The sequence below is a fragment of the Chlorocebus sabaeus genome, chromosome X (assembly GCF_047675955.1).
Source record: "Chlorocebus sabaeus isolate Y175 chromosome X, mChlSab1.0.hap1, whole genome shotgun sequence".
In the NCBI taxonomy this organism is placed as follows: domain Eukaryota; kingdom Metazoa; phylum Chordata; class Mammalia; order Primates; family Cercopithecidae; genus Chlorocebus; species Chlorocebus sabaeus.
This window is the reverse complement of record NC_132933.1, coordinates 133,975,791-134,001,111: the sequence shown is the minus strand read 5'-3', so window position 1 is coordinate 134,001,111 and position 25,321 is coordinate 133,975,791. Positions and strand designations below refer to the sequence as shown.

General features: G+C 52.5%; 1 protein-coding gene and 2 long non-coding RNA genes across 12 annotated transcripts in view; 2 read left to right on the top strand and 1 right to left on the bottom strand.

Moving 5' to 3' along the window:
• Positions 1-297: 297 nt before the first annotated feature.
• Positions 298-22,307, top strand: LOC140710905 (uncharacterized). 4 transcript variants are annotated; one of them, XR_012092067.1, is made up of 4 exons: positions 298-428; positions 21,306-21,434; positions 21,729-21,842; positions 22,208-22,307. It is a non-coding gene; the product is annotated as an uncharacterized lncRNA (long non-coding RNA). The 4 variants fall into 4 exon arrangements; XR_012092068.1 differs by lacking the exon at positions 298-428 and adding an exon at positions 18,505-18,614; XR_012092065.1 differs by lacking the exon at positions 298-428 and adding an exon at positions 20,295-20,404.
• On the top strand, positions 13,933-18,413 carry LOC140710906 (uncharacterized). 3 transcript variants are annotated; one of them, XR_012092070.1, is made up of 3 exons: positions 13,933-14,462; positions 18,135-18,228; positions 18,306-18,413. It is a non-coding gene; the product is annotated as an uncharacterized lncRNA (long non-coding RNA). The 3 variants fall into 3 exon arrangements; XR_012092071.1 differs by lacking the exon at positions 13,933-14,462 and adding an exon at positions 15,195-15,446; XR_012092069.1 differs by lacking the exon at positions 13,933-14,462 and adding an exon at positions 15,774-15,874.
• Positions 21,071-25,321, bottom strand: part of PHKA2 (phosphorylase kinase regulatory subunit alpha 2) — a 90,514-nt gene continuing 86,263 nt past the window's right edge. For 3 of the 5 annotated variants that reach the window (XM_007991211.3, XM_007991212.3, XM_007991214.3), the window contains 4 exons: positions 25,095-25,265; positions 23,185-23,238; positions 22,265-22,465; positions 21,071-21,752 (listed from right to left, as the gene is read on the bottom strand). In XM_007991211.3, coding sequence (XP_007989402.2) covers positions 21,582-21,752; positions 22,265-22,465; positions 23,185-23,238; positions 25,095-25,265 — 597 coding nt within the window. In that variant the 3' untranslated portion in view covers positions 21,071-21,581. Of the gene's footprint in view, positions 21,753-22,264; positions 22,466-23,184; positions 23,239-25,094; positions 25,266-25,321 lie in introns of those variants that run through there. The other 2 variants (XR_005236375.2, XR_496978.3) reach the window with 2 other exon arrangements.

Here is a 25,321-nt window from a genome sequence, read left to right as displayed (position 1 = left end):
TGGCCAGGCTGGTCTTGGACTCCTGACCTCAGGTGATCCGCCTGTCTCTGCCTCCCAAAGTGCTGGGATTACAGGCTTGTACCACCACACCCAGCCCCAAACCAAGCATTTCTAACTTAAAAAACATGGCTCATGCTCAGTCCAGCTTAAGGTCAGGGTTATCACTCTATCTGGGCACAAATCTCATTTTGAATCATAGCTCCCATAATTCCCACGTGTTGTGGGAGGGACCCAGTGGGAGGTAATTGAATCATGGGGGTGGGTCTTTCCCGTGCTGTTCTCGTGATAGTAAGTCTCACGAGATCTGATGGTTTGATAAAGGGGAGTTCCCCTGCACTCGCACTCTTGCCTGCCACCGTGTAAGATGTCTTTTTGCTCTTCCTTCATCTTCTGCCATGATTGTGAGGCCTCCCCAGCCATATGGAACTGTGAGTCCATTAAACCTCTTTCCTTTATAAATTACCCAGTCTTAGCTAGTTCTTTATTAGCAGCGTGAGAACAGACTAATACAGGCCCTTACTCAGTCATTGACCTACAGGGGTTGGGCTGCCATAGCGGGATCGCAGCTCCCCGGTTACTCCCTTCCTGGGGTCCCTGGGCCTGCGGGGAGGACAGCCATCCTAACAGGAGCCTATCTGGTGTTGTCATTTTAGAAAGCCTTCTGGAGAATGTACTTGGAGCTCCTAATAAGATATCTCGGGCCAAGGAAAATGTCACATTTCTTTGCTCTTGGCAGGAATCCCAGCTCCTTGGCTTGGGAGCACCCTTTCTCCCATGCTGAACAGAAACTTCATTTGGCCATTATGTTCACTGCCAATTACTAAATTATAGGAGAACAAATTAATTTACTTATCACTCGCAGCTTGGGAGATAAACTCGTTCAAAGCAGGGAAAGTGGGGTGATAAAAAGATCCCTGCAGGAAAAAGTTGGGGATCCTCGGGGCCACTTACATGTTGGGTCTGAGTGGGTGAAATCACTCTTCATTACAAAGCTCTCAGAGGATCCGCAGCAGGGGCACCTCATCCACACCCCCCGGCCCCCTCCCGCCCCGCGCCGCCCCCAGCTGGCCTCCAAAGATTGTGGTGAGGTTCCAAATGAGGTGACAGCATTGGAACTTGCTGCATCCTGAACGTGTGCATTGAGTGATGAGGGTGCTGGCGCTGTGGTTGTGGGGACCCTGACTACACAGCCCTGGGTGTGGCTTAAAGTGACAGTCTCCCACTGCCTACCAGCACTACAGACCCCACCCTGCAAATCTCCTAAAGGGAGAAACCTGCTCCCTGCTCCAAGCACGCGGTTGCAGTAGGAACACCTGGGAACACATGAAAGCGTGCTAGGTGGGGTCAGGAGGCTCTGCTGTGTCTGCTTGGGCTCACTGCTAATGTGTGTGAGCTGGGGCTTGCATTTCCTCACCTACAACAAAAGTGACAGACAGAAAGCAGGGAAGGCCCAGGTAGCACCCCCATCCAGTGAGTTCTGCCTCCGCCTGCGCTGCTGCCTGTGGGTTGTGTGTGAAGCACGTGAGGCCCTGTCCCTCAGTGCTCAGCGACGCCGCTGGTGGTCTGAGATGACTATGGTGGTGGTGATCATGAAAACTTGCACACTAGCACTTCCACCAAGCCAACTGGTGTTCTAAGGGCTTCACCCATATTAACTCGTTAATATTCACAACCAGCCTGTGAGGTTACTGTTATCACTCCTATTTTACGGAGGAAGAGACACAGGTGGAGCCACTTGTCAGCATTGTGCAGCTGGTACGTGGCGGGGCAGGGCTAGGGCCCGGTCAGGCTCTGGGGCCTGTGTGCGGGCACCACTGTGCGCTGTCTGGTCTGTCCTGGGAGCCGAGTTAACCAAAAGCAGCACAGAGATCATGAAACTTCTTTCTAACCTGAGCTTTCAACCTCCTTCCTCTCATCAAATTTTACTTAAAAAAATTTCAGAAACTAGCAAAAGTCGAAATGGTCCGATGTCCCCTCCTCCTATTTCCCCTGCCCCTTGTCCCTGTGGCCCTGGGGGCATCTGCAGGAGGGAGGTGGCCCTGGGGCTGGGGAGCGGATTCTCCTGGTATTTGCTTTTTCCTGGCTGCCCAGGTGCACCCTTAGCCATGTCCAGTCCTCAGGCTTTCCCCAAAAGGGAGAATAACGGCGTGGGCCAAAATCCTGAGCTGAAGTATAAAGTCCCCAAATAAAGCAATTATAAATGGAAACTCTGAGGCTCTGATTCACTCAAGCAACATGACTCATGTTCTGCTAAGGTTTCTGTGAACAATATGTTCACAGTCTGATTTAATTATAGCCTAGATTTACTGCTGCCTCGGGGAGCCTCCGAAGCTCACCCCATCCCTCACTACCCCCATCGCGGCGCCTGGTGAAACGCCTCCCGGTGCGAGAGTGGGAGCAGGCACTGGAAATGGTTTTCTGCAGGTGCTATGTGTCACATCGTGCACAGTGGACAGCTCTTGGGACGTTAGCTGGGCGGGGAGGCAGAGTCCTCAAATAAGTTAGAGCTCTGGGGTACAGCTCAAGCCCCCGGGGATGGGGGGACTGTGCTTCCTGGGCTTCCCCTCCGTGCAGGGGCTCCTGCAGAGTTGAGGTTTGTCAGCACCGAGTGTGGGCGTCTAGAGTGATCGATAGAGAGGATCCAGTCACAGCTCCCTCACGCGAGGGTGGAGGGAAACCCGGGGCTGCCTGCCGAGCTCGGGGGCGTTCCCACGGGGACCCGATAACACCGGACAGAAAATGTCCCACTTCTCATTGCTTTGTGCTTTCAGTGAGAACCCTCCCCACCTCCCCCGGAGGTACCACATTTAAAGGGGATAATTTCAAACTTGGTGATGTAGCCACAATTATATCCTCGTTATCAGACAAAAACTGTAGGTCCCCTCCCTCTGCAAAGCATGAAAGCATTTGTGTGCATTTCAGTGTAACAGAACGCTGTCCCCCAGTATCGGGTGCTATGTGCACTTTCCACCCCCCAGCCCTGTTTGCTTGAGTAATGAGAGTGGAAGACGGCAGCCCACTACCATGGGCTTTAGTGTTGTCAGCTAAAATACAGGCCGCCCCGTTAATTTGCATGTCACATAAGCGATGCATAATAGTTTCATTTGCGCATGTCCCAAATATTATCCGGGACATGCTTGTGCTAAAACCAGATTCCTTGTTTACCTGAAATCCAAATTTATTTTTTGAGACGGAGTCTCACTCTGTCACCCAGGCTGGAGTACAATGGCACCATCTTGGGACCTCTGCCTCCCAGGTTCAAGTGATTTTCCTGTCTCAGCCTCCTGAGTAGCAGGGATTACAGGCGTGTGCCACCATGCCTGGCTAATTTTTCTATTTTTAGTAGAGACGAAGTTTCACCATGTTGGCCAGGCTGGTCTCAAACTCCTAACCTTAAGTGATCCACCTCCACCTTGGCCTCCCAAAGTGCTGGGATTCCAGGCCTGAGCCACCGCGCCTGGCTGGCATTTTGTATTTTTAGTTGTCAACTCTGGCAACCCTACATGGACTTTGAAGTCATACAACCTGACTTCAGATGCCCCTCTGCCATCAAGGGCATGGGAAACTCTATGACTTGGGCATTCAGAACCTCCATTTATCGTTCAGCAAAATGAGTGTAACCACAACCACATCCTGGGACCATAGCAAAGATGAGAACGAATGTACATGAAGCACGTAGCACAGGAAGTGGTATCTCGTTGTAGTGGAAGCTGTTGGCCCCGCTGCATGCCCTTTATTGGCTGGTGTACTCATCCTCGGGCTTCTAGGAATGTTGGGTGCCAGCAACACACAGCGACTCCCTTTCCTGGTGCACTGCCCTGGGCTGATGGGAGGTGCCTACCTAGGAGCTTGTGTCCCATCCGTGTCCCCCCCAACTGCCCCCATTGCCACCCGCAGGCAGCCAGCAGCCACTGGCTAACTGATGGCAGAGGCTGCCTTCATCTTGCGATGCTCACTCAAGAGCCCCCTGTGGTGTCAGGCTGGCTGGGTTCCACCTGACGCCACACCCTGCTCAGCTCCTTCCCCTGTCACTCTTGCTTCCTTCCAGGCTGCTCCCTGGAGCACACTCTTGGCATTTCACTTGTACAACATGCCTGGCCGTGGTGCGCTGCTGTTGCTGGTGTGCACGTGATCACATAAGGTTGTGAGCATTCAGCGCCGAAGGCCAAGGTTGCCTTGTGCTCGGAGAATAGGATCCGCTGGGGGCAGGAGGGACTTGGGGCCGGGGTACGTTGCTGGGGAACAGACAAGGGATTTGTCGCCTCCTGGGAAGCTGGGAAATGGTGGGGGGTGGGTGACTGGGAGAGGATGGCCAGAGACAGCTTCAGGCCTAGCGTCCTGCAGAACCTGACACCTAGCAGATGGGAAGATGCAGCTCAGCTACCTCCTCCCAGAGTCAGGTTGAGGAGGCCACGTGGGCCCAAGGCTGTGCTTGGGGAAATCATCAGGACTCAGTGCAGAAAACTGATGTAAATTAGGGGGCCCGCCTGGGTGCCACGTGAACCTCTCCCTGTTTCTCCACCTTGCACGCGTGCTTTTGGGTGCTGACACGCGCTCCTCCAGGAGGAGTGGTGGAAAGGAGGAATCCTTTGGCCTCCAACCCTGGAAGAAGGCGTACAGTTTTAAAGGGCAAGGCTTGGCTTTGAATTGCAGCTCTGCCACTTGTTTCTTTCCTTTTCTCTTTCTTTTCTTTTTCTTTCTTTCTTTCCTTCCTATCCTCCTTTCCTTCCTTTCCTTCTTCCCTCCCTCCCTCCCTTCTTTTTTTAGACAGTCTTGCTCTGTTGCCAGGCTGGAGTGCAGTGATATAGACTCTGCTCACTGCAACCTCCACCTCCCCAAGTTCAAGAGATTCTCCTGCCTCAGCCTCCTGAGTAGCTGGGGCTACAGGCACATGCCATCATGCCCAGCTAATTTTTGTGTTTTTAGTAGAGATGGGGTTTTACCATGTTGGCCAGGCTGGTCTTGAACTCCTGACCTTAAGTGATCCGCCTGCCTCGGCCTCCCAAAGTGTTGGGATTACGGGCATGAGCTACTGCACCTGGCCCCATCTCTGCCACTTCCATACAGGCGCTGGAATCCAGACCAGCTTCTGAACGTCTCTAAGCCTCAGTTTCCCTGTCCACAGAAGGGGGTGATATGCCCTCTCAGAGGGGTGGCGTGAGGAATCAATGGCATGTGAGGGATGAGCGTGCCTAGGATATAGGGAATGGATGTTCTGCTTGTTTTCTTTGCCCTAAACGTCACTGTATTTCAACCTGAATTTCCAAAGAACATTGTCAGACACCTAAAGAGAGCATCACTTGAATGAAGTTGAGTTTTGATAATTGAAGTTTAACTCTTTTGCCACTCACAGTACAGTTGTTTACTTTCTTTTTTTTTTCTCTCCAGACGGAGTCTTGCCATGTTGCCCAGGCTGGTCTCAAACTCCTGGGTTCACACCATCCTCTTGCGTCAGCCTCCTGAGCAGTTGGGACTATGGGTGCATGCCACCACACCCAGCTAATTCTTAAATTTTTGGTAGAGATGGGATCTCACTATGTTGCTCAAGCTGGTCTCAAACTCCTGGGCTCATGTGATCTTCCTGCCTCAGCTTCCCAAAGTGCTGGGATTACAGGTATGAGCCACGGTGCCAGGTCAATTACTTACATTTTAATGGCCAAAGGGAAGAAGTTGTTCTCTAACTTCTGAAAGTGTTCGGAAAAACTGCTGAGAGATTTGGGATTCTGAACAGACACTGAGGAACCAGGGTTTGGGGGTGACATAGCTGCCAGCACTTTCCGATGGAGAGAGGCTCCTCTGAGTGGCATGAGTGGCATGAGTGGCGGAGGTCATAGAGCCCAGCCCCACTAGGAGGCATGGGAGGTCCCTGAGGAGGGAGAGCAGCCAGGGTCCCACTTGGAAGTACCGCAATGGCTGTGTCTTCCTTGGTCCTTCCAGGGCATTGCTGCTTGTGATTCTTTGCTTTCCCAGGGTCGGTGTGGGAGGAAACAGCTCACAGGTCATCAATGAGACATCGGAGAGAGCCGCTAGGTGTTGTGGCAGATGGGGCAGTGCCTCCACACGTGCTAATGGGCACTCCCCGTCATGAAGACTGAGCCACCTTGGCAAGGCTCTGGACCTTGGTGGCCTTTGACATCCTGACCCAGAGCCTATTCAGGATCCCAGTATCTCCTTGGATTTGGAACAGGTGGCCTGGCATTCCCAGCAATGAACACCAAGCTTTTTTCATTCCTTTGGCATGTACAGTACAGACCCCTCAGCAGATGCGCTCCATGCACGCGGCACTGTGTGGACAGTGCTTGAGTGGTGATGGCCGCCGCACTGCGCTCCCTCCCCAGCTCTTCCTCAGCTCATAGCTGAGTCTGCACCCACTGACCAACATCTCCCCAGTTCCCCTTGACTACCTTCTACTCCCTATTACTGTGAGCTGGACTTTAGATTCCACATAGAAGGGGGAATCACGTGATATTTGTCTGTGTCTGGCTCATTTCACTTTAGCATAATGTCTTCCAGGTGCATCCATGTGGTGGCAGGACTTCCTCCTTTTTTTTTTTTTTTTTTTTTTTATTTAGACGGAGTCTCGCTCTGTCACCCAGGCTGGAGTGCAGTGGTGCGATTTTGGCTCACTACAACCTCCGTCTCTGGGGTTCAAGGGCTTCTCCTGCCCCAGTCTCCCGAGTAGCTGGGACTACAGATGCCCGCCACCACACCAAGCTAATTTTTTGTATTTTTAGTAGGGACCAGGGTTTCACTATGTTGGCCAAGCTGGTCTTGAACTCCTGACCTCAGGTGATCCACCTGCCTTGGCCTCCCAAAGTACTGGGATTACAGGTGTGAGCCCCTTTTTTAAAGAGACAGGACATCCAAGTCCAAGGAGACACTTGGATCCTGGGGAGGCTCTGGGTCAGGAAGCCAAAGGTCACCAAGGTCCAGGGCCCTGATAGGGTGGGGCAGTCTTTGAGACCAGGAGTGCCCATTAGTTCTCATGGAGGCACTGTCCCATCTGTTGCCTGGGTTGGAGTGCAGTGGCTTCATCCCAGCTCACTGCAGCCTCCACCTCCCGGGCTCAAGTGATCCTCCCTCCTTAGCCTCTTGAGTAGTTGGGACCACAGGTGTGTGCCACCACATCTGGGCCTGCTCTGCCTCTGCTATGAGTGCTCTCCCGCAATGGCCATGCGGCCCTTTCTCTCAGCCCTTTCCAGTCTTTGCTCAGATCTTTTCTTGACAAGCCCTAGCCTCAGCAGCCTATTTATACTGCTGCCTGATTCCCTCTCTCCAATCTTTCTGTGAGGCCTGAGCCAGCCTCACTGTGGAATTGGCTGCATAATGTCCCGGTATGTTAAGGTTCTTATCATCTGTCTCTGCCCAAACTTAGGCTCTGAGATGGGAGGAATCACTTTTGCTCATGGATTCTCCCATGTGTCTAAATCAGCGCCTGGCATGTAGTAAGTGCTCATTAAATATGTGTCCAGTGGACTGAGGAAACTGGAGCCCAAAATGGTTATATGACCTGCCCAAGGCCACCCAGCACACTGAGGAAGGAGCAGGGATGGAAGCCTAGACTCTGGTACCAGGATCAGAGCTCTTAACCACCGAATGCTACTGCTTACCCAGTGACACCTGTGGCCTTCGGATGACCTCTACCCCTCTTGTCTAGGTCTCATTAGGTTGGGCCGGCACCCTCTGTGCCCTTCAGTTTCCACCCAGACTGGTGTCTGGGCTCTTTTGGGGTTCCTGCTCCCACCTCTATATCCCTCCCAGGAAGTGGACTGTGTAGTCCCCACCAACTGTCCCCTCACTGCCTGTCACCCCCTCACTCTACCCTGTCAGAGGAGCAAGAGGCAGCCAACTCCTCGTGACCTCAGCCTGGCCTAGGGAGTGGCTGGCAGCTATTAAGAGTGGGCCTTGACTTTGAGAGACTCTGAATGACATTTCACCAGCTCTCTGTGGTTGTGCCCCCAGTCCTTTGGCCTTCAGGCGAATCCTGCCACCTGTGAATTCCTCTTCTGTCAGTGTTGTCTCGGGGAGGGTCGAGGCATAATCCCGAGGTGCTGCGGGGTCCCGGTGAGAATGAAATGCTGACCCTGGCAGCCTCTAAGCCTCATGCCCACAGCAGCAGCGGCCCCCCCTCCACGTGTCTTCCTCACGCAGGAGAGGCATCAACCGCGGGGATGTCCTCGGGGGAAGCCAAGGAACAGACCCGCAGAAATAGCAGGAGCCCCAGGACAAAGGTGTCCACTCTGTAGTTCTTCTAGATTTGGGGGAAAAGTGATAATGATCATTGCGAACTCAATGCCTCTGTGCCTGTTTTTTCTTCCAATCAACCTCTTATTTATTTACTTATTTTTGAGTCAGCGTCTCACTCTGGCACCCAAGCTGGAATGCAGTGGCGCAAATCGCAGCTCATTGCAGCCTCAACCTCCCAGGCTCAAGCTATCCTCCCACCTCAGTCTCAAGTAGCTGGGACTACAGGTGTGCACTACCACACCTGGCTAATTTTTATTTGTTAACTTTTTTGTAGAGATGGGGTCTCATTATGTTGCCCAGGCTGGTCTCAAACTCCTGAGCTCAGGTGATCCACCTGCTTCAGCCTCCCAAAGTGCTGGGATTACGGGTGTGAGCCACTGTGCCCAGCCCTGCGCCTTTCTTTTAAGGCTTAGTAAATAACTGAAATTTTAATACTCCAAGTGTGTGTGAAGAATTCAAATATGTATTCTCAAATTGTCGAGCAGACCTGTTCTCATGTCTATTAGCTCAAGGTTGTTATCTGTGTCACTGAGATCTTCTATGTCCTTGATGATATTCTGGTCAGCTTAACCTATCAGTAGCAAAAAAAAAAGATGTCTTGAAGCCTCCCACCATGATGATGAAGTCATCTTGTCCTCCTTGTACTTCTGTTAATGTTTCCTGCATTTATTTTGAAGTTGTTTATTGGATACAGAAATGTTTAAAATGGAAATGTCTTCTTGGCAAATTTCATCTTTTATCGTCATGTTGTGCTGTTTTTCATCCTTAATACCTCTTTTGGTCCTGAAGTCTATTTTACCCAACAGTGACACAGGGGGACCAGCCCTCTTTCTGATAGCATTTGCCTGAAATGTCTTTTTTTGTCCTTTTCTTTGCAACCTTCTGTATCCATATGCCTCCAAAGAGCATATATCTTTCTATATGAACCATGTAAACCCGATCTGTCAACATTTGTCATTTAGCAGGGGTCTGGTCTCTTGACATTATTGTCACCATCAATCTAGGTAGCTGGTTTTGAACGTGTTCATGTGTACGGTGGCTTCTCTGACCTGGTCCTTCCCATTGCAGAGCATATGATATACATTGCTTTGCATTACAGACTTATTTTAGTTTGTCACATATTGTCTGGGTGACAAACACACAGGCATGCTGTCCTGGCTTCAGGATGGAAATTCTGTGTTTCTATGTTTCTTGTCTTTTTTTGAGACAGAGTCTTGCTTTGTTGCTCAGGTTGGAGTACAGTGGTGCGATCTCGGCTCACTGCAACCTCCTCCTCTCAGGTTTGAATGATTCTCTTGCCTCAGCCTCCCAAGTAGCTGGGATTACGGGCGCCCTCCGCCACATCCAGCTAATTTTTGTACTTTTAGTAGAGATGAGTTTCACCATGTTGGCCAGGCTGGTCTCAAACTCCTGACTTGAGGTGTTCCACCCGCCTTGGCCTCCCAAAGTGCTGGGATTACAGGTGTGAGCCACTGTGCCTGGCCTCTCATCTTGTTTTTGAATTGATCTCTTTCTCACCCCTTATATTCAAAAAGAATATTTGCATATTTCACATCCCAGAGTGTCTACTCCCTCACCTCAAATTCTATCATGCTGATTTTATCTAGACTTTTCATTCTGGCTAATTATTAATATATTTGCAGCCGGGGGTGGTGGCTCATGTCTGTAATATATATATAATAAATATATACTATATATTTGCTTTTTTGCTTTGGTTTTGATTACTCTTTGAAGACGATCAAAAATCTTACCAAGGGCTGGACTCGGTGGCTTAAGCCTATAATTGTAGCAGTTTGGGAGGCCGAGGCGGGAGGATCGCATGAGCCCCATCCCTCAGAGTGCAACCTCTGGCTTCTTTGTGGGGATATTTTTGTTGGACCTTAGACCTGCCTGTGCTGCCAAGTCCCCCAGCCTGCCTTCTCCCAGCGCAGGACTGATGTAAGTGGCCCTGGACAAGGCATAAGAAACTTCAGGAAGCACAGAAAGAGACCATGACCCAGGAGGCTGAGTGCTCCTGGCAGACTCAAGGTTGCCCAGCAGTCATCTTAGCTAATAGGACCCCGAGTTTGTTGCAGGTATTTGACAAGTGAGGTCTCCAAAGGTGCCCCCACCAACCTTGCAAGGCCCATGATGGTTCCAGACTTAGAAATCCATTCTGTTAATACTCATTGCACTTGCCAGTGATTAGTGTTAAACAGGCATATGGCCGGGCGCGGTGGCTCAAGCCTGTAATCCCAGCACTTTGGGACGCCGAGACGGGTGGATCACGAGGTCAGGAGATCGAGACCATCCTGGCTAACATGATGAAACCCCGTCTCTACTTAAAAAAAAAATACAAAAAACTAGCCAGGTGAGGTGGCGGGCGCCTGTAGTCCCAGCTACTCTGGAGGCTGAGGCAAGAGAATGGCGTGAACCCGGGAGGCGGAGCTTGCAGTGAGCTGAGATCCGGCCACTGCGCTCCAGCCTGGGCGACAGAGCGAGACTCTGTCTCAAAAAAAAAAAAAAAAAAAAAAAAAAAAAAAAAAAAAAGGCATATGACTCAGTCCTGGGCATTTAGAATTAAGGAAAAGTCTGCCACAGGGCTTCTAGGAAAGACTTCCCTACCTGGAATGGGTTGATGGGGGAAAGAGGGGTGGAGAGGGAGCGAGGAGGAGAGGGACTGGAGCAAGAGAGAGAGAAGCCAAAAGCTAAAGAAGAAAGCCCGGACCCTCCCTTCTTGGTTAGGATGTTGTCCTTTAAGGATGTGATGCTTGGAGCTGTGGCAGCCATTTTGTAACTACTAAAAAAGAAAGCACCACTCTGAAATTGATGGAGAAGAAAGACAGGAAGAGCATGGGGCCTTTGTGGCATTATTGAGCCACTGAACCAACCCTGCAACCTCCCAGGGGCAGTCATGGTCTTACATGTGGTGAGAAATGTCTTTGTTTGAGCCACTGACAGGCTGGGTAGCCACGATGGACAGCTGAAAGTATCCTGAGAGATTACTGAGGAATTTGTCCTCTTGTGTGATCCTGCCTACTATTTTAAATTTTTTGAGATGGAGTCTTGCTGTGTTGCCCAGGCTGCAGTGCAGTGGCATGATCATGGCTCACTGCAGCTTCCACCTCTGGGCTCAAGTGATCCTCCCAGCTCAGCCTCCTGAGTAACTGGGATTGCAGGTGTCTGCCACCACACCTGGCTAGGGTTTTTTTTGTTTTTGTTTTTTTCCATTTTTTGTAGAGATAGGGTCTCCTTATGTTGCCAAGGCTAGTCTGGAACTCCCGGGCTTAAGCGATCCTCCCACCTCATCTTGGCCTCCCAAAGTGCTGGGATTACAGTCATGAGCCACCGCACCCAACCGTTCCTGCCTTTTAGAGTCCTGGGAGGAGACAGGTTATCAGAACGCAGATCCCAGGCAGTGCAGCCTGCACATAGGCAGAAAAGATGACAGTTGGGAGTTAAGGACCCTTTCCCCATCACACTGGCCAGCTCAGGGGCTGAGACTTCCACAAGTCTGAACTTCCACCGAAACTTGCATGTGACTTGTGAAATGCAAACATTCCAGGGAGGACTGGGAGTGACCCGCACCCTGTGGCTTCTTTCCTGGAACACTTCAGCATCTGAGTGTCTCCCAGGTAGCGGGAGGTTGGCTGTTGAGAGGACAGTATGGGAGAGAAGGGATTTGGAGGCCATTCTCAGAGGAATTCATTGAATATTTGCTCTGTTCCGGCAGCTTTATCCCCACTATCTTTTTTTTTTTTTTTTTTTTTTAAAACACATACATTTATTTAGCATGTACTATCTGCCAAGTGGTATCCAAGCACTTTAAAAATATTTCACACTCAATCTTGTGACAGCCATGTGAGGTACAGGTGCTCTCACTAAGCCCAAGTACAGAGGTGGTGGCCCTGGATGTGGCCTGGGCAGACCAGTGCCAGCCCCAGCACCATGCTCTGAACCACCCAGCATGCCAGGCAGCTCTTGCAGTCTCAGGCTGCTGTGTGGCAGTGACACCTCCAGCGAAATGGCACCACCTATTGAGAGCTCCCTGGCCCCAAGTCCTCCCTGGTTGCCCGCCCTGGTGGGTCCCGAGTGGGTCAGACAAAAGGGAAGCCCTGCTCCTCAGCCTCCCGCAGGGGCATCCCCCATCCCAGGCTCTCTCCCTTCTTCTAAGGGCAGACAGGCTTCTCCCAAGTGAGGGCAGGAGGTTCCGCATCCCTTTGCAACCCCAGGCCCTTGGATGAAGACAGGGCTTTTATGCTCTTCACTTCTCTTCCTCAAAGTGCCACTTCCTGCCTCTGTCAGCTCTGCTCTGTCCTTGGTCCATATACCAGAGCCCTGCTCAGGGCAGCGCTGATTTCAACACCCTTGACCTTGAACTGGGTTCCTCCCAGGTGTGACAGGCTGCAGTCCTCACAGACCTCTCTCTTGCTCTGTTTAAAATGGATGTATCCCCCTAGCTCGTTCTTAACGGTCCTCTAGAATCTTCTACCATGAGCATCGTCATCCCCATTTGACCAATGAGGAAATGAGGCTCAGAGAGTGACTTGCTATCCATGGCCACACAGCTCAAGTGTCACCTGTCTGAGCCAAAGCTCACCTTCAGACACACCCTGGGCCCTCCAGGGTGATCTGGAGACTGCAGACCTAGGCCGGTGCCACCGTGGGGTAGGGGAGTGGCAGCAGCCTCTGTCTGCTGAGCCTCTGCCAGTGTCAGGGGTGTACAAACGTGATCATGACCTCATTACATACACGGTATTGTTACTGTTACGTCCATTAGCTTGTTAATCTCTAGAACCACCACATGAAGATGGTTTCTAGAATCACCATCCCATTTCACAGAGGAAGAAACTGAGGCACCAAGAGATTGTGTCTAATCAAACGGTGTCCAGCTCTAAGCAGCAGCATGGGGGTCAAAATTCTGGCCCATCTGACCCCTGAGCTCCTGGTGGTGACGGGCCAAGGAGGTGGCCAAAGCAAGGTGTGAGACCTTAAACCCAATGCTGCCTGTGTCACAATTTTGCCAATGGCTACCATCTGAGAACAGTTTCTAGGGTGGCTGTGCCCACATTACAGCAGAGGCTACTTAAAGGCTTTGTGGGCTCCAAAGCATGAGCCACATTTCTCCTGACCTTGAAATGGACTCTGAGAGAGGCAGGGCGGGACCTGGTGTCCCCACTTCCTAGCTGGGGCAGCGGACTCAGAGGAGCTAAGAGACTTGGCCACTGCTGCATCCCCAGCCTTGCTACGCTGCCCAGTTGCATGCGTGACTTCTGTCACCCTGGGCTAAATTTAGCTTCCTAACCCCTGTATGCTAAGCTGAGAATTCCCTTCCCCTTCAATATTTCTCTTCATATCTACTATCCAAACCTTGAATAAACTGAACAAATGAGTCTCTCTTCTGAGGTAAATTTGTTAGAGACTAAGGCAAGGTTCTTTGCCTAGATCTAGGTAAACATGGAGGCCCAAAATGGGCTTCCTGATCTGCCACTGACGTGTGAATTTCTGAAACTCACAAGCCCTCTTGAGTCTCTGTTTCCTCATCTGTAAAATCCAGGTGCTAACAGCAGTCCTAACTAAGCAGGCATAGATGATGATCACGTGCTCTTCAGCACCTGTGGAACGTGTCCCTCAGTTAGAGCCACAGCTCAAGTCTTCACCCTCCTCTAGTTTCCAAGACACCTCAGGTGTACAGGCAGAAGACCCCCAGACGACAAAGTTGCTGATTCCAGGGATTCCTTGGAGCTAATCCTCTTGACCTCAACTATCCCCTCCTATATTCCTTCTCCCCACCGGCTGGGGTACGTATTCCCTGGCCAGCCTCCTGGAATGTTCCGCTGGTCCCCACCTCCCAGCAGGGCGCCCCTCCCTCCCGCTAGTGGATGACTCACTACATTTCTTTCTTGCTTTTTTTCCGATTGTGCTTTTTTTAAGTTTAAAAAAGAAATGTGTCAAAGTCAGCACAGCACATCTATTTAAAGTGCAGAGGAAGCAGCCTCTGAACAACTTGCAGTGTGGAGCCTTTAGAACCTTTCCAGGCCTCAGCCCCAAAGTCTGTCACGGTTGCTTTCTAAAGCCCCAATATGAAGGGCAGTGGACGCTTGGGGGCGTCAGGGGAGAGGTCAGGTGAGAGCAGGAGAAGGCAGGGCGGAGGAGGGTGCCCTGGGGATGGAGTCCCAGCCACTGCTTCCTTTGCCCGCCCCATCCCCTGAGGGAGGTGGTGCCAGCAGATACAGGTATGTGGCTTTGTATGTGCGTGTTGGCTTGAACGTGGTGTAGGGACCTTGTAGGGTTTTAGGCCTGAGACGGTGGAGGGAGCTGAGGAAGGGAACAGGCATCGCTTCTCTCTCCCTCTTCTGTCATTTCATCACCCCCATTTTCCAGTTACTAGATTATCTCCCCTAAATAGCAGCAAAGCAGGGGCTGCTCCTGAAGGCTGTCAGCTCCTCAAAATAGGTGGAAGGAAGTCACATGGCCTCAGCACTGGCTCCCTTCCTGGCTCTGCCTCTCACACGTCCCTCGTCAGACCTATGGTGAAATGAACCTGTTCTCCCCTCTGCCTTGCCCCCAACCTTTAAAACAGATCTCTCTGGGCAGGGTTGGCAATACTTGTGTCATTCTTCCCAGTGACTTGGGACAAAAGCCAAAGTCTGGACTCCTTGGTGGCTCCACTCCCGCCCCCTGCAGATGTATTGGGCGCAGTCCTGCCTCCTGCCATCTCACTGGTGGCTCCTGCTGCCTGGTGCTGTCTCCCCCAGGTAAAATGAGGCTCAGGCCCTCACTTCCTTCAGATCACTGATCACATCCTGCCCACCGAGTTCTCCTCCAGCTCCCAGGCCTCCCCATTCCTTCCTCCGCTTTGTTCTGCCCCCGATATGCTGCGAAAATCATCGTTCCTTGTTCATTTTCCGGGGTGGGGAGGAGGGGTCAGTTTCACTCCCTCGGCTGAGCTGCAGGAGACTGGAAGATGGCCTTGGCCTCACTCAGCTGTGCTGTCCCCACCCAGCCGGCTGCTTTGACATTTGAAGGACTAGTCCGATCCTGCTGGGCCTGATTCTTGAGCAGATCCTGCGCCATGGCCCTGTACTTTCTGGAGGACTGAGTGTTTTACTCAGGACTGAGCCTTCACCTATGAGGAGCCCGTCAGACCCAGGCGAGGGTTGGGAGGGTCAAATCCCCACCCCTGGCCCCAACCCATCTCGAGCCTCCAGCACAGCTGAGTGAGTGGGACTGGGGCTGGTGGAGGGGTGGTGCCTGGCATTTAGGGACTGAAGACAGTGACTCTGCTAAGGTCCCTCCACCCCTAGCCAAGCCCAGGAAGCCCTCTGCATCCCCTCCACGGAGTGCCGGCAGTTCCCAGGCTGCCTGGCCTGTGCCTGCCTCTCCCCGCATTTTCTGCCGCTCCACACCCCCCAGTCCCGGTTCTGGTCGTTGCGCGGAGCCTCTGCTGACCCCATGCTGGCAGTGAGCTCCCCTACCCGGGTTCCACCTTGACCCCTCTTGCACTGCAGACTTGCTTATTTTTGACTCTTTGCCCTACTGGACGTGGAGCCCTTTGGGCCTCAGCCAGCCAAGCCCAGATCCAGCCACGTGGACGTGTGCTGACAGTACCCAGTCGATGCACAGCCTCCACCAGGCCGGGACAAAGGTACACATCCTGCGGGGGTAGTCACCGCCCTAGCACTAGGGAGCTCTCTGCTTTAGGGGATGGAAACCCCGGAATCCTTTCTGGAGAGATTCACGTGGGAGTGCAAGGGGCCACTCAGAACAGCTGCTTCATCTTCTGGCGTGAAAAGCCACGTTGTGTGCAGTGCTCTCAAAACCTTCTCCCAGCCTGCTGGGCCACTTTTGCTCCAGATCTCTTGTGGCTAATGAGGGAAAGGGAAGCAGGGAGCTGGTGCCTGCCTCTCCAGAAGGAGGGGAGGGAGGGGAGAGGCAGAGAGGGCCGCCTCGCCTAGATGGCTGTGCCTCCCTTGAGCCCAGGAGAGAGACTTCAGTACTTACAGGAACTCAGGGAAAGATCCCTGGTGACAGCTGGAGGAAATTATTCACACTGTCAGGAGAGAGGCTTATACCACGAATGGTTCCAATTCATTATTTTTAAATCCCCCAGCTGGCTAAAGAGTTAGAAGAAAAGATGTGACAATCATTTGAGTCTTGTCCCAGATGGGCTGCCATGAAAATCTAACGGGACTGGGCTGGTGGTCACAAAAACTGCAGGGCATACTGGCAATTCTGCAGGGCTTCGCTGGCTGGTGGAAGGTGGTCTGGTGGGTCATACTGGGCAGCAGCAGTGATCCAGCCCCTATGGCTCAGTAGCATTTCTACCCAAAGAGAGAACATGTTATTAGTTGTCCTACCTCCCGCCCAGAGGTGAGTGCCAGGATGGCTTCCATGCACCTGGGGTGAGGAGGGGTCCCCTACACACCCCTCTTCACTCCTGACACACAGCCTTCCTCAGGGACAAACGTGTCTCTTGCATCAGCTCTCCAGGGCAGACCCTGGCGAGGGCACAGGTCCTTTTCTGGGCAGAGGAAAGAAAAGCAAGCATTCCAGCTGGAGCGGACACTGAGTTTTGAATGTTTGCCATCTAAACCTCCTTCCTGTGTTCAGGGGATCCCCATTTTATGAAGTGGGGACCTCTACTTTGGAAGGCAGAATTCTCAGATGTGGTTTTCTTTGAGACAGGGTCTTGTTCTGTCACCCAGACTGGAGTGCAGTGGTGTGATCACAGCTCACTGCAGCCTCGACTTCCCAGGCTTAAGTGATCCTCCCACCTCAGCCTCCTGAGTAGCTGGGAAAACAGGATGTACACCACTGTGCCTTGCTGATTTTATTTTTTTCTAGGGAGGGTCTCACATTGTTGCCCAGGCTGGTCTCTAGCTCCTGGGTTCGAGATCCTCCTGCCTAGGCCTCCCAAAGCGCCAGGATTACAGGTACAAGCCACTACGCCTGGCTGGACGCTGTTTTTTCTGACCTTTCCCTCAGCAAAGGCGGCATGCTTGCCTGAGACCTTGAAGTGGCAGCTAGTGGCTGTTTAAAATCCCTTTTGGTGACAAGTATAAGCCTCTACATTTAGTTTCCAAAAGAGCAGAGGCAGTGGCCCCAGTGACAGTGCCCAGCATTGGGGGTGTCTGTGGGGTAAGCCCCAGGGTATGAACCTGGGAGTACTGGGGAGTGATATGGGATCTTGGTCCTGGCTGGGGAGCCGCTTAGCCTGATGACCATGTGACCTATCCAATATTGTTTAATAAAATTCCCACTTCACCCAGCCAGAGGTGGTTTCTGTTATTTGCAAATGAACTTCGAGACAATGGCAGCTGGTAGCACAGAGATTAGAGCCAGTAATGGATTTCTCTTCGGCAAGTCCGTCCTGGGTTTGTATCTGGGAAGATCTTTCACAAAAGGAGACGTGGAAGGCGCAACCATCCCCTCGTGCCCAATTCAGATGCAGTTGCCCTTTGCAGAGCCTGGCACCTTGGCCACACCAGCTGCAGGGGAAAGGGGTGGTGGCCACCTGCAAGGGTTGGGCCAATGCTGCACAGGATTTGGGCTCAAGATGCCAACACCCTGTTAGGCCAGCGCAGGGAACACTCACCACGGGAGCCCAGGGGCTTCCTCAGGGGCCTTCAAGCACGAAAGAGATACTTTTTCACCCCCCAACCAGGCTGTATGCCTGCCTGGCCCTCAGTGGGCATGGCAGAAATGCTAGGATTCGTGCTGGATTCATGCATTTTTCAGAATAGTTTAAGGACTGCACGAAGGCAGAGGGACGAATCACACGACTTCAGAGTTCACTGGTTCCAACTATTCCAGCCCTCCTGAGAAGGCATGTTTTGCCAGAAGTGCACATATGTTCCTCTAAAGAAAACCATGGTAGTTTTTTGATGGAATTTCCCCTCTCCCAGGCATTGTCAGACGCGCCCAGCACTCGACTGCAGAGCAGCCTCTCCAGTCTCATTTCTCGGAGAACTCTCTTGGTAACTCAAGGCCGTGGCTTTCGTAAGTGGCTTTTTGAGGGAGACGGCAGGGACTGGGCTTTAAGAGGGCCACAATGCAGCTTTCTTTTCCCCTCACAGGCAGAGCCATCAGTGGCTGCGTCGGGGAGAACAGAAGGCATTCTGGGAACATGGTGCTCACATCCTGCAAAGTACAGGCCCACGGAGGAGATGGCAGGGACTTCAAAAGCTTAAGTCACCTTGAAAGATAATGGCACAAAGGGCGATGGGGGGTGGAGTGGGTGGGAAGCTTCTGTACCCTTTGACAACAAGGAAGCAGAAAAGACAAAAGCTATTTGCCAGTCTGGTGCAGGAATCAATAGACTCGAGACATGGTTCTGCTGCAATTTCCATCAAGGGTGGCCAAGCCTCCTGTCTTCTTGTCCAGAAGTAAGTGGCATTAACCAACCGCCAAATTGCATTTCCTGCCTCCCGATCTGGGGTCTTTTCCTTTTCTTTTTTCACACAGGGAGCATTTCCATCCTCTCTGTCCAGGCAGCTGAGCCCTGACAGCCCCTCCTCCCCTTCACCTGGCCTGAAAGGCAGGGTCTCCCCTTCCTCCTCATCCTCCCCACCCCACTCTGGGCAGGGTTGCCGTAAGGCGTATCTCGTTTCCTCTAAGCATGAAGCCCTTGGCCAGAGGAGTGGGAGTTCACATCACGCCTCCATGCTTAGTCCTGGCCGTCTGCATTTTTTGTCGATGGGTAAACTGAGGTACACAGTGGTCAACTCATGCCCAGGATCGCTAGAGGTGCTGGCAGGGTGGCAGGAATGCTGAATTCACCTCTGATGAGAGCCAGGGACAGTAGTGGATGGGGCGCCTGCTGCTTTTCAACTGAAGTTGTTAAAAGGAATGCTTGTTCCCGGCCCCAGCGGCTTGCCCTCCAAGACAAAACATGCCAATCCTGAGCCCCAGCAAAGGTTCAAATTGACTTCTTGGCTCTGAGGGGGAAGGTAGAAGTTCCTGGCCCGCCCCAGGCTTGAGGCTCCAGGGGCTGCCAGGCTCCTCTTGCCTGGCCTAGAAACAGTCCCCTCCTACCACCCCCACGCAGGTGCTATCAGGACAGGCCCTCTGCCCTCAAACATCTCCACTCCTCGGGGAGGGGGGCCTCAGAAGCCTGTTCTCCTTTGAAGCTGACAGCTTGATGCCTGTGGAAATGCGGTCCTATTTCAGGATTTCATTTTAAAGAGGTTTCAAAGGAGTGGCTGGAAGGCTTGGTGGAATCGCTTATTATGGCTCCTCTCCCGGCCCGCGGCTCGGTGGCTGAGCACGTCATCATCATTGGCAGGCAGGTGACTGTTCTAAATTAGCACCTGGCTCATTCTGGAGGGTTCTAACTCTTCCCGAGCTGATTCCAAGAACAACTTTCATGATTTATACCTTCTTACACCTTTCCCACATTGTCTGTTTGAAATGATCCACGGGGCAGGTGAATTACGTGTCATCTCCAAGACTCTTGTTTCTGTCGGGCATGTCTTAAAGACACACACGTGCAAAGGCTAGGAAAATGCGACCCCCAGACCTTGGAGGCTGCAGTCTGTGAAGCCTCAGGGGCAAAGGGAGCAAGCCGGCTTGCGAGGGAAGAGCTGCTCTGGTCAGCGGCTGTTGTGGGCTGGGGAGGGAACAGGGTGACCCAAGGGGTCAGGGGCCTGGCACCATGTCTGCTCATGTGCCCTCCTCCTTGTCTCTGGGATCTGCCCCCCAAATGCAAGAAATGCATAAGCCCACTGTAGCAGATATGGAGAGACTCCGGGGGACTTTCCTTTACCTAACTACTCTGCACCTCTGCAGGGAGAGCATTATGGTTTGGAGGAAGTGGAAACAAGGGCATGGAAGTCCCATGTGGACAGAGCCTGCACACCAAGATTGGAGTGCTGAGTCTTCTAGACTGCAAAGGGTTTGGTTCAGCCCGAAGAAGACTCTGCCAGGAAGCTGTCAGGCACCTGAGGCCACCTGCCCCTCCTCTGCTTCAGGAATAAACATCAGTACTGCATCTTGGCTCTAAGGGGCACTGGGCATCATGATGCCCACTCAAAGCAGCTAGGGCATCGTGATCTCTGCATCTCCAAACAGATGTACGAGGAAACGATCCCATAGCCTCATCCCCGTTTCAGAGGCAAAGTCCACCACAATCTAGCCCATCGCTCTCAACACACAGAGAGCACCTCCTGGCCACTAGGTGAGCATTCGTCTTTCAGGGTTTATTATTTACAGAAACTGTTTTCCCCTTGGTTTTGTTTCCTTTCCCCAAGGTAAGACAATGCCCAGGGAAACTCCATTGCTAAGACATTGGTGAAAGATTTGCCAGACCCTGACACCTGACTCGACCTTGCTCCCCTCCAATCGATGCCCCTGACTGCACCCACCTGAGAGACAGAAGACCAAAGTGCCTCTACCAAGAGGGTGCAGGTTCCTCGCCTGGCTCCATTTTTCAGAGGGAAGCATTGTTTCTGCGGGGACATGCCTGTTCATTTCCACGGCACTGCTGACTTGTGCTCACCCTATGACACCTTGCCCAGAGCACAGGAGGAAAGTATCCACTGCGAGGCGTTCACCCCACACAAGCGGGGACCACAGGCCTAGCCCTAAAACTGCTTGCCTGGCTATAAGAGGAGCCTTGCCTTCCTTTTTTTTTCCTAGATTCCAGAAAATGCAGGATTTTTCCTAAGGCAGGAGAAAACCCTAGTTCACGGACAGCCAGGATAAAAACCCTAGAAGCCCATGAGCCAAGGTGAACGAAGAGGAATTTTCTAAATCTTGGGGATAGAGAATTATGTTACATGAAGGCAGCCATGCCAATAAAATGGAAGGCTATGAAAGCAAGCAAGGCACAAGGAAACCCCAATTCCAGAGAGAGACACAAGCGTTCTATTTGGTGAACAGTTTGGTGCACAGACAGACTGCATCCTGTGAAGAGGTGGCCCTTGTCAAGGCTACTGCCGCCGGGAGGATCTTTGCATCTTTAGGATGTGTCACTAGCTCATCAAAACTATTTCTGTAACTCTCTGCAAGAGCCAATTTAAGCTGGCGCCTCGGTTCCCTCTGCACTCAAAAGAGACCAATTTCCAATTCCTCCTCAGAGTCCGTGAGACCAGATGCTACGACAAATGTTCCAGAGAAATGAACCTAGAAAATGATCCCAGGGCGATCCTTGGCGGGGAGCACAGGAATCCTCTATCTCTGTGGCTTCAACAGACATCAGTTTCAGGGTGAGTGCTGCCATCGCCCCCCTGAGAGTGTTTCTGATGGGACATGCTTTCCTGATAGCACAGGGGATCTTGGGAGACAGAAGCTTCTCAATAAGGCTAGGGGGCACATGACAGGTTTAGAGCATGATCGTGTTTCCAAGTGAGAGCCTATTGCATCTGGCAGCCCGAATTGGGCAACAATTCCTGCAAATGAGAAGCCACTGCTCTTGTTAGGTAGGTCATTGTCCCGTAAGCCCCACTCGGGGCACTGTCATAAAAGAAGTGGCAGATTCCTGTGCTTTGGTCTTTCTCCAGGGTGTCCATGGCTCCAATCGACACCTGCAGTAGGAAAGGGCGGAGGAGACAATGAGCGGAGTCCTTGCTCCCCATCATGCTTCTGCGTGTTGGCGGCGGGTCAACATGGGCAGGGTGAGAGTTGCTCTAGAGGGCTGGGCCTTCTGAGGGCACGAAGCCAGCGCTGCTGGGGGAATGCCCTACCTCTCTGGACACTGCACTCTGTCATCACGCACCCTAGTTTGCAGCTCCTGACTATGATGACGACCACTCTGTTGAACCTGACTTTGCGTAAAGGATAAAGGGGTTCACCCAGGGTCACATGTGTTGCAAGTGGTGTTTGGACGAAAACTTGCACTGAGACAGGCCTATCCATCCCCAAAGGTCTTGAGATTTCCTAAGTGGCCACTGTACCATTTTCTAAGCAAGTGGTTGACATTTTTTCCCCATCTGTGATGACATTTTCTTGGTTCAAGTATATTCTTTCCTATTGGACACAGAATCTCCAGCCTCAACAGAGATAAATGCCAGCCAACCCGGCTCCCCAGCACCCCCACCTGGTCCTGCAAGAACAGCTGACTGGCCATCTGCACAATCTGGTCCACGTGGATGATGCCCCCAATGCTGGTCATCTCCGTGTCTGAGAGCAGCGTCAGCACCATGATGGCTTCCACCAGCAGCTGCCGGTACTCAGGCTGTGGCACGCGGTTCAGCACCGATTCAACATGGACAGCAAACTTGATCTCATGGGGGGTCATCTACCAAAGGGACAGGCAGGCAACCACCAGTGAGAGGACAGATGCAGCCCCATCACTGAGTAACCAAGGGTGACCGTAGCAGTGCCTGGGCTTGGGGCTCAGCGCCACTGCTACCCCTTTTCTGGCCACTCTCTGGATCCTGCCGGCAGTGGCCCTCAGCGCAGGAGGCTGGAGTGTGCCTCCAGGAGCCAGTCAGCCTGTCCTAGCCTGATTTATCTACCCTTCCCCCACCATCGACTACAGCTTCCAGGGAGCAGGGACCATTTCTGGTTTCTCTTCCCTCTTCATTATTCCTTCCAGCATAAAGCATGGTGCTTTGGGTGGGGTAAGACTAAAAAAATCCATGTTAAAAAGAATGACAAATCACCTAGGGACGATGACTGTTTTTAGTTGGGCCGAGAAGGCTGCCTGTGGTGTAGGCCAGGCTGGCATGGAGATAGGCTCCTTTCTTTCAACAGGGTTCTAAGGGGTGTCTGGCAAATGAAAAGAGCTTGCTAGCCCAGAAATGCTGAGTCTCAGGTGAAGAAAAAGGCTGATGCCTATAAATGCAGGGAAGACATTTTGCCAAGTATAAGGGTGAAGTGGTTAGACAGCTCAGAGCTACACCTGGCCTGTCAGTTAGAAAGAGCCGAAAGGAGCAAAAGAGGTCAGAGTCCATGCAATGAAGCCCTTTCTGTGAACCCACAGAGGGGCCCGCGTCTGCGTTTTTCTCATCGTACCTCTCGGGTCGTCGAGGATGGGAGGACGTAACCATCGATGGAGAGACCGTGGCACTGGAGGCAGAACACAGAGCGTTTCAGTCAGATTCCAGAATGGGATAAGCACATGCATGTGCACACACAGCCCCCTCGGCCCTGGAAACCCATATGAGGGCTGGGACACGCCAGACTGTCAGAGTTATTTTTAGAGAGCTTGTTCTCGCTGCCCACAGGCTGTGTTTTCGATGGAACAATTCTAGGGAACCCAGCAGGCATCTTTCAGATCTCCCCTGAACAATGCCCTAGGGGGCTGCCGAGTCCTCCTGGGAGGCTCCACATTGTAGTTGGCAACCAGGCCCTGGCGGCTGCAAGTCCCCTTTGGTGCCATAATAAAGGGGGATTTTCATGGCTCCTGCTGGGGAGGGGATGCTTCTGTGCCTTTGCAGGCATCTATTTTTGAGATTTCTATAATAAGCACCAATCACAAAAGCCTCCAGCACATGCACATGCACACCCATGTATATAAATACCGAGTGCCAGCTCAACACAAAATGCTTTTTCATAATAGAAGTGTCTTGGTATTGGGCCAGTAAGTCCAAGCGGAAGCATGTGATGCCCCAGGAAGAGTGGGGAAATTTTCTAGGAACAGCTTGTTCTAGTCTAACTGGCCACCTTCTAAATCCCAGTGCCCCGGTCAGCAGCATCCCTGGTACACTGAGGGCAGAAAAGCAATGGACACTCCCACCCCCTTAAGAGAGGCAGGAAATGAAATAAGCACCATGAGCCCCTGCAGGCTCCTGCCTGGGTCCCGGGAGTCCAGCTGCTCAGAGTCCTCTGCGGTGGCCGTGAGGAATACCTTGGGCCCCATGAAGCACAGGGGCCCTTGTTACAGAAACAACCTGGAGCAAGCGGTGCCATGGCTTTGGGAAGGGGGCTGTTGTATGCTGTCACTGGGATAATGTTTTCTCCTCTCCCACTGTGAAATGAACTAAAACATAGTTCTGGGGGGAAAATGTCCTGGTTTGCACAGCTTTTCAGCGCGGCATACTATCCCTCCATTCAAGGGAAAAGACAGGCAGGGCCTGGTGCAGCCCAGGGAGCTGCACAAACTCTGGGACCGATGCAGAAGGGAGACAATGTGTGGGTACAGAAAATGCTGCCCCCTCGAAAGCAGGTGCTCAGGGAGGCGCTCTACGCTCAGGTACAGGCACTGTTCCCAAGGACAACCGCTGGGGAGATGGGAAGGGCCCCAGGCAGATGGGAAACGCAACAGCTGGCTGGCTGAGGGGAGTGGGGGCCCCAGGGTGTGAGAGAGCGCGTGCCTTCAGGGCACACAGGACCTGGGGCCAGACTGGAAGATCTCCACCTCTGTACGCTTTGGGACTGAACGTAGCAGGTACCTTGGGAGGGTGGGGCTCAGTCACATGGCTGAACAGCAGGGACACTACTGCCTGGACGTGCAGGAGGCTGGAGGGCTGGCCTACTCCAGGCCCCTCCTGAACTGTCATTCCAGGTTCCAGGCCTGTGGGGGCTGCTCTGTGTTATGGGGTTTTCATCTGAAGCCTCCCAGCCTTTCCCCATTCTTCTATGTTCCTAAATACGTCCAAGTTGGTCCCACACAACCACAACCTAGACTGCCACCTTGTCTTACTTGCTGTGGTTCTCAACCAGGGTGATCTGCCTCCCATGGGACATTTGATAATGCCTGGAGACACTTTTAGTTGTCACACGGGGGTGGGGGGGGGGGGAGAGGCCAGGGATGCTGTAGACATCCTACCACGTACAGGCCCCCTAGTACAGCATGCCTCGGCCCCAGGTGCCAACAGCACTGAGACAGAGAAGCCATCCTCAGGGCTGTGTGTTTGCTTGCCTGGAGGTGCCACTATGCCTTGCCAGGGCAGTATGGGAACGGTTCACTTTCCCAAGCTCACCTTCTGGAGGATCTTCCACACCCTCTGGTAGAATCCCACGGGGACCCTGTTGATGGCCCCGTCCAGCCTTCTCCTGCGCAGCCACTGGCCCTGCCGCTCCCCCCAGCCGATGTGATGTCCTCCCGAGTCTGAGGATGACGTGCCAGTGGGCGAGGATGGGGTGCTGGACCTCTGCAAGACAGACAGCTTGGAGCCTCAGAAGCCACGCAGCAGGTGCCCCAGGGAAA